Below are 8,675 nucleotides of genomic sequence, written 5' to 3' on the forward strand. Positions count from 1 at the left end.
CTGTCTTCACCATAACTTTAAAAGGAGCGGCAATTACCCGTTACTGGTTTCAGAAATTTCCGAAACCGTTTGCCTTGACCATTGCTAAAAACGAGGGCAATTAACCACTGCCGGTTTCAGAAATTTTTGAAACCCCTGCATTTGACCACGGGTGTGAAGGTAAGGGAAATGAGCGATGATTGGTTTCGAAATTTTTTGAAACCAGCTTCAATGATGGATGGTTTCAGAAATTTCCGATACCACTTCCGAAACGAGTTCATTGTCCTAACAATGTGCAAAGACACTGGAGCCACTAACCTTTGCACTAAGATTAATGTCACAGTAAATGTGTTACTGGTTTAAAAAATTTCCGGAACCATTAATCGCGACACAACTTGTTTTAGAAATTTGCGGAATCCCTTTTATTGTCCGTAGTATAGGATTAAGACAACGGCATAACTTCTTCAGCATCACAAATAATTTATTTACAACGTTGCATTGAATTTATATCCGTTCGAGAAGAAAACACTTAAAATATGAATTTCGAAATTTAATATTCGTTAACGGTGTTCGCCTATTCACTGTTATCTTCCTCAAGCACATCCTGCTCCAAGCTTTGTCTTATCCTCATTAAAGTTTCCTTGTCTGAATCCACGACAACACAGTTCTTCCGGCGTTTGAGACTTGCCTTGGCTGCTGATGCTAAAGATGATAAAACCAAGAAACATCTTAGAAAAAAGCTATGTTAATTGCAATTTGTAACGTCATCTTTGACACGTATTCGTTGCCTGTCATCACATATTCTTGCCCATAAAACTAGATAAACTGACAAAGAAATGAGGCTAGCTATTCCAAAGAAATATCTTATTGCTCAGTAACTACCTCAGAACGTGGACAATCTTCGCAACAAACATAATCTTTAAGTGTCACGTTCGAAACGCGTGTGATATAATTTACTTACTTAGAGAGAGTTAGAGGACTGATATGTTTATATCGGTGAGTTCGGTAACTCTCTAAGATTAATTATTTTTGATTCCTGATTTATATGCTACTTTACTAGTTCAGTGATGGCCGTTAAATGCATTTCTTTTCCTGAGGCTGAGTGATCATTCTTGGCCTACATTTGTTTAGTGAATACATCTTAGAAGATTAGAATGATAACCCTGGCTAGTCTAACATACATAAATTCAGTAAAAAGCAAGTGCAGCTCTGAGCTGTTGCAGTAAACGTAGTAACTGAAAAAATTGAATTCCTTTCGGCAACTCCGCATTAAGTTCCTCACACATGCATGTGTGTTTTGCACGGGGTGTTTTCTCTTTTTACACTATAACTAGAATTTACTCCGATTCATCTAGAATTCACTTTGCAATGAAAACACTTTCTTTTCTCTCGTGAGCTACACACACTTACAGGCATAAGCTCCCATCTCCCAATACTTGAAATCAGTCGGCAATTGAAAATTAAACCAGACAGTCACTGTATTAGTGTCACGCAAGGTGAAAGCTTGGAAATTTACAATGCTCTAAAATGAAAGACGCTACGGCACTGGAAACTTGTAAAAAAGCTTAATTCCAGATTTACATTGTCAAAGTAGTCCAGATAAAAATTTATAAAACCTCGATTTTGATTATAGAATTTATGTCAAGGTGAAAACCACTACATTGTTACTTAGAATATTAAAAGGTTTTCATTTGTTTAAAACGGCTTACTGTAATTTGCAAAACGAGAGGAAACGACACGAAATTTAAAGCTGTATTTCACAAAATGAATATATGAGCATTTCGATAGCAGTAATTCGCAAAATAGATGATAAGTGAGCTGGTTTCTTATTACGCTACGACGATAGTCACGTTCAACATACCTGGGATAGAAAACATTCTCTCTACTTTTTCAATAAACGCCCCATCTGTTTGCTCTTCATTGGCCTCCAAGCCAGGTTTCCGTTTGCCAGCGTGGGAACTTGGCTCGTTAGTACGATCTTGCGATCCCCCTTGAGAAACCACGTCTGAAACCACTGGAGAAAGCGAAAGTGGCCTTTCATCCACTGTTTGGTTGCTTTCTTGAATCCGTTTAAATCTGTCAGCAAACTAACGACTGGAAACAGTGTATCCTATAAATTGTTTCGAGGAATCGTTCGCAAGCATGTCGAATTTGCCTAAATCTAGTCTTACACTGGCAGATAGGTTGGAGAACATGACCTGTAGAATGTACCACCCCGAAAGAGAGCTTGCTCGCAGGCTAGTAGAATGAAAAGATCTGAATAAGTCAATGATGTCACTTCTCTTTTCGTTCTTTGTACAGTATTCAGAAAACTAAGTAAGCAATGTACCTTAATAGAAAAGGTATCCGAACTTTCAGCAACAGCGATAACATTTGCCATCTCCTTGCCGCTGACAGTTAATGTCCCTTTCCGTTTTTGTATAAACCACCATTTTCCTGTCTCGGGTCTGTCGCTCTTACAATTTTTAACTTTGCTCATAATTTCGCTCGTTGCAAAAAATATCTTAACTACAATTTGGAAAAAAACAAGATCCTTGATTAACACCTCGGCTAAGAACAGTCTGTAACGATACCCGAATGACACCCCAATTTATATTGCTCCTGTTGAGAATCCGCGGTTTTGTAAAAACACGCAAGAACCAAGATAGCGTGCGGAAAACAATGTCATTTCATTTACGCAGGAAACATCTAGGAATCACATTCCTTGCTCCAAGAAGAAAAAATATAATGCAACTGATTCCTGTGTCTTACCTCTGGACATTAAGCATTTGTCATGCTTTTGAAAACCAAACATGAATCGCCGGGCTACGAAAAACCGTCAACAAAGTTTAGTATTTCCCACTTCTCAAGTTTTTCTTTTTCGTGCCAGAAGGACAGAAGAAATTCCCACCCATGATTAAAAGTCAGTTAAAAAAGCTACTATTTCAGCCGAAAATTAAACTTTGGAATATCCCCCAACGTTTTGGAACGTGTTTTAAGTGGAAACTGTATAAATAACAGTACCAATTTGAAATAGAAGTCTTGAATGAATGAAACACAGACTAGACTGAAACCATTTCGATTCTCGTCACCAGCGTAAACTATATGAGTGGCAACTGACGAAATCAGCAATAGTCAAATATCGTTGGTGAGCACACACTGGATATGAGATGACAAACTGCCAACTAGGCGAGCACTAATAGCAAAAAAAGGGCCTCAACCAATTTCACATTTACCTTTAAATTGTTGCATTTTCTTTGCAAACTGACTGGGTCTGGCCAGCCAGTTCTGACAACAGGAAAGTGCGTTAATGAGGACAGCACTCACCTCCCACCAATGTAGCACGGGTTCGATTCTGAGACTCGGCGTCAATTGTGGGTTGAGTTTGTTGGTTCTCTACTCTACACCGAGAGGTTTTTCTCCGGGTACTTCGGTTTTCCCCTCTCCTCAGTCAAAAACCAACATTTGATTTGCGTTAATTTCTTGATTTCAGTTTTAATACGAAGTCCCCAATAGACCAATTTCGATAGATTAAAATTCAGTCCTAAACAAAAGACATCATCTCGAGGCTCTGAGGAAAAATATAAGGATTTGTATGAGTTTATTCCCCAGAGCCTCGAGATGATGCCTTTTGTTTTCGACTGAATCTTAATATATCGAAATTGTTCTATTAGAAATCCAGAAGACTAGACATGCATGCATATTTAAAGATCCTTGCTTCTCAAACGATTGCAAGATCTTCAGTGAAGTCAAGGATCCTCGACGATCTTTTGCAGGCAGATCATATCAAACAGATCATTACCGTAATTTGGGGGACCCTGGGTAGGTGAGGTAATCCGCCTACGAGTAGTCATCATATATATCATATCATCATATATCATATATCTTTCTTTACCCTCGGATTTTAGAGTAGTTTGGTGTAGCTAATATCTCCGAGCATTTACCCTCCCAACCATGATACACCACAGAAGACCGTGACCACAACACCGGGAACTACATGCCCTACTCTTTGCGACAAGTGTGTGTGTTCTTTTACGTCCCACAGGATTATGAACATTGAAGGGGTATGAGACGGGACCTCCGGCTTATCGTCCTTATCCGAGAAGACTAGAGAGTCTAACCACTTGCAGGTGTAATTACAAAAGCAGCACTTTCTCCTCAGTTATTTAAAGACCCTGAGTGTTGGTCCAGCCGGAGTTGAACTCACGACCTCCCGCGTGACAGCCCGGTGCTTAAGCAACTGAGCCACCGGAGCCACCGGTGCGCTCAAATAGCCCCGGGCGCTGGGGTGCGGTTTCCAAATGCTTTGACGGAATGTTCAAACTAAAGATAAATCGCCACGGCCAGGTCGAGTACCCCACCTTCAGCATTCACATGAAGAAAACTCACCCCACCCCGCTTCGGTGAGGTACCCCACCTCTCATGTGAACGAGAAATTGTATGGATAGATTGGTTACCCCACCGAGGTGGGGTACCTCACCTACCTCCATGTGAACAGTCCCTTTCTGAAGGACCTTTGACAGGTGTTCAACTACCCCACGAGGTGTTTCATGAGCCAGAGTCACTGTCACGATCAGTGTTGGAAAATAGGTTTCTTTTAAATCTGTAATATCGGAAATCCAGACAGCAACGAGTTCCAAAGGTTCAAATATGTGCCTTCCACTCTCGCCTTAGAGGTAAAATCCTTGTTCGATATAATTACTTCAGGAGAGCGTATTCAACACTATTTATTCAAATGGTTTTTTTCCCGCTTATTTCATGCTAACCTTTGGAGACGACCTTCGGGTACTGTCAGCTCGAAAGGAATGAAATGTATGCCAACTGAAATAATTTTTTGGTGCAATAGGGGGGCAACTTTTTTTATTACTTTTTTGATTCCGGCACGATTCTTTGTTACATGTATTAGGGAATTTAATCAAAGACGATGGCTACGGCAACGAAAACGTCAGTTTAAAATATAGCTTAGCGCTATCGCAAGTATTTCGAGATTATTCCGTCTTGTTTACCTCGTAGAACGCGGGCGGACTGTCCAATAGCGGATGGGCACGAACGGTTTTAAAGTCATAACAGAAAATGACTGGTTCATTGTTATATGCGCGCGTTGTCTTCAAAACCTAAAATGCAGTGGATTTCACGTTGTTGTTTTGTGGACTATGGCAAAGAAATGCCGGGAAGTTCGTGCTGCACGTGTAACACGAGTATTTTTCCTTTTTTTAGCCAGTAATATTCTTGCTTTGAGGCGTTGCCGTAGCCATAGCCGTAGTCTTTGCTTAACCCTAACTCATTACGGCGTCAACATGGTCAATATGGGAATCTCTTCTTCCCGTTATTGTAGTAATTTGCGACTACGCCAAAGCGTTCGCTATAGGAAGAGAGTAACAACGTTCCTGGAATAAAATCGGTATGAACGGTTTCGACGTTTGGAAAGAAAATTGAAAATTCAACGTCAGGTGCTCGAGTCCTCCACATAACCTTTCATTTGGTCATTTGAGATCAGTTAGGGATCTTAAAGGCCGAGACACACTAGGCGATAAGTCGCTGCGACAGGTCGCGGGAACAAGTCGCCGCTAAAATTCGCCTTGTGTGGCAAGTTTAATTTTATGGAAATAATTGTCACTGCGGCAGAATTTTGTTGCCGCGATCAGTCGAAGGAATTCAAACCAGTTTGAAATCGTGCGACTAATCGCAGCGACAAAATTGGCGAAAGCAGCGTGATCGCACCGTGTGTACACTTCCAGAAAAAAAGTCGCTGCGACAAAATATAAATAAACCATTGAGAAGGGAGTTATATGGTCAGCTATATTGAATTAAAAAGCTAGTTTATATTCCCCTTCAAACGAGATCACTGCATGCGCCCGAACAGGCGTCGTGTCGCAGCGACTTGTTTTGCAAGTGGTACACACAGAGCATCTTGTCGCAGAGACCTGTCGTTGCTACTTGTCGCCTAGTTTGTCCCGGCCTTAAGATCTACGACGTCGAAGTCGACGAAAACGTCACTACAAAATATAACTTTTCTCTATTATAGTTTTTCACGATTAATGATCATTTCATCTTGTTCACGCCCTACAATATGGGCGAAATGTCCCAAAAGAATTTGGTACCAGCGGTTTCAGGGTGAAAATAGAGAATGACAGATTCTCTGTTGCATGCAAAAGACGTTAAATAAAAATGACCACAACCAGGTTTTCTGAGCCCGCGAGACTGAGCACCCCCAGCAAACCATTGTTTTAACGAAAACCGCTGGTCAGCAAGCTGGCTCTGGTTATTATAACCTTTACACACACACGCACAAACACAAACACAAACACAAAAAAAACAGAAAATTGTTTCGTTCTAAATAAAGACTGAGAACTTCGGTGTGATGTCTTGTAAAAATCGTACAAAACTTATGTCATCGAAAGAGGCAAAAAAAAAAAAGTTTCAGTAAACTATTGAATTACGCCACAAACCCTTAAGGGTTGAAACGTGTAACGGCCCCTTGTGTGCCGGGAAACAATCTTCTGAATATTCAATTTGCTGAGTACCATATTTGGAACAACAAGAGCGAGGGGTTTCCAAATATGGTACTGAGCACTGAAACATTCAACCAATCAGTCCGCACTAAATATTTAGGAGCTCTGAACGCGCGTTGCACGTTTCAACCCTTTCTGATTACGCGGTACGTGATCAATATATATGTAAAATAAAATTTATGAACTCAATGAATGAGAAATAGATGAAATTTAAATATTCATTTCAGGACAGCATCTGGAAAACTACGGCCTTGACTTTTGCTTAAAGACCATTCTACGAATGTGCAAACACAACTCAAAAACTAAATAACTAAACTAACTTGCGACAATCTTGCGAGCTCTAATCGTTTAAATACTGCGGTTCTCATCCCATAAAGCCAGACCACTCGTTAACACTCACAACTCGCTACAAATCTCAATGAACTGGATACCAGCCGTCAAGAAATTAGCCGTCCATTACATTGACAATTGTAATATTTTGGAGAAACATCTTACTGCACCTATCACTTCTGTAGACGCAGAAAATGACAGTGTATTTAGATACCGAAACCCTCAAGAAGTCCACAGAAATATTGAAACTGGTTGTCTGCATTCCAAAGACCGTAAACCATAACTTATAGGTGAAACGCAAAATATTGTAGGGAAGTAAAAAGATGGTTATATCTTTTATTTTCTTTTTTTTTTTTTTTTAATTTAATTTTTCTTTCAAATACAATTTTACGCCACATTCAATATTTATCGTTTTCAATTTTTTTCCGACAGCGGCTGAGTCCTTGAACGTGGAAGGAAAGGATTGATTTCCGTGAAAAGATCAGAAAGAGGAGAGGCCGTTGCTCACAAAGTGAGAATACTTGGTGTTGGTTAAATTCAGACTTGAAGAAAAGATGGAAAAAGAAGAAAGTGTAATCATAGTAAACTGTGTTGTAAACATTCTACTTGCTTTTACAGCGACCATTGGAAATGTGCTTGTGCTGTACTCAGTGTGGAAGAAGCCGACGCTTCGTTCGCCCTCTATCCTTTTACTATGTGGTCTCGCGTCAACAGATTTAGCTGTTGGTGTGATCGTGCAACCTCTTTTTATAGCAAGTAGCTTAATTCACTTGTACACTCGATCGGAGACACTGAAACTAACGTTTAGAAGAGGATATGACACCATTGCTTTCTCTCTTTGCGGCGTGTCCCTATGCATAATTGCTGGAACCAGTCTTGACAGACTCATTGCCATTGTGAAGCCGCTGCAGTATCCCAGCATCGTTACTGTTCGGAGAATTACTTGTATTCTTCTAGCGATTTGGGCAGTTTGTGTATTGGCAGGAACCACCCAGTTTTGGGCGGAAGGAATTCTTTTAGCTTACGTTGCCTCTGTGATATTGATCGGTTTCTGTATCTCCGTTATATGTCACGCGACCATTTTCACAATTGTTCGGCGTCATCGGATAGAAATTGAAATTCAAGCTCGAGCGTTTCAGGGAGCTGATGCCACCGCAAGTCTGGTCAGCTTTCGAAAATCTGCTTTTAGTGCATTTATATTCTTCATTGTGCTCGCGATTTGTTACTTTCCTTATCTCCTTGTTTACACAATCTATTTCGCTCGTGAAACAATAGACGGTATTTTTGGCAGGGATCTTGCCTCCACAGTTGTCTTCATGAACTCGGCTTTAAATCCATTTTTGTATTGTTGGAGAGTGCGTGAGATAAGAAATGCGATGCTGCAAGTGTTTCGTAAACTTGTGCCAAGGAAGTGAGACCCACGAATTCTGTCGTTTGACCAAATTAAAGTAAGTTAAACTCTTAAATGAAAGCTAGTATTAGAGTAAAAACAGTCTAGAACCAACACATAGCGGTTTTTAGGACTGGTGCTTGTCATGCAGGGAAGGACTACACTGTTGCCGGAGGCAAGTGCTGTCACCAATGTGCCATCCCAGTACCCATCCTTAATTCTGTCGGTTTTTCCTCGCTAAAAAAAACTAAGAATAAACTGCTCTGAGACTTTTAATGTCCTCGCTAGGCGATTTTATAGACGCGAAGAGAAGTTACTCCCTGCTGTCTATAAGAGACAATTTCTTCAGTAAAGTTTCCTGATATTAAGTGCGAGGGTCATAATTTCTCTTTTTCTTTTAGTAGTCATTCTTTTACTAGCCATCTCGTTGGCTAACTGAGGGCGCTTTCCTGTTGTAAGAACTGGCTGGCCAGACCCAGTCAGTT

The 8,675-nt window shown here is 40.5% G+C and overlaps 1 protein-coding gene and 1 long non-coding RNA gene across 2 annotated transcripts; one reads left to right on the forward strand and one right to left on the reverse strand.

Moving 5' to 3' along the window:
• Positions 1 to 435: 435 nt before the first annotated feature.
• On the reverse strand, positions 436 to 1,961 carry LOC138057923 (uncharacterized). The gene is made up of 2 exons (XR_011133758.1): positions 1,841 to 1,961; positions 436 to 681 (listed from the first exon to the last, which is right to left on the reverse strand). It is a non-coding gene; the product is annotated as an uncharacterized lncRNA (long non-coding RNA).
• A 5,393-nt stretch (positions 1,962 to 7,354) lies between these two features.
• LOC138055900 (melanocortin receptor 4-like) lies at positions 7,355 to 8,215 on the forward strand. The gene has a single exon (XM_068901766.1). It carries the CDS (start codon positions 7,355 to 7,357, stop codon positions 8,213 to 8,215), a length of 861 nt encoding a protein of 286 aa, XP_068757867.1.
• Positions 8,216 to 8,675: the final 460 nt, after the last annotated feature.

The sequence above is a fragment of the Montipora capricornis genome, chromosome 7 (assembly GCF_036669925.1).
Source record: "Montipora capricornis isolate CH-2021 chromosome 7, ASM3666992v2, whole genome shotgun sequence".
Classification (NCBI taxonomy): Eukaryota; Metazoa; Cnidaria; class Anthozoa; order Scleractinia; family Acroporidae; genus Montipora; species Montipora capricornis.

Excerpts from the sequence above, each read along its gene's own strand:
- LOC138055900 (XM_068901766.1), top strand. The coding sequence starts at position 7,355 with ATGGAAAAAGAAGAAAGTGTAATCATAGTAAACTGTGTTGTAAACATT.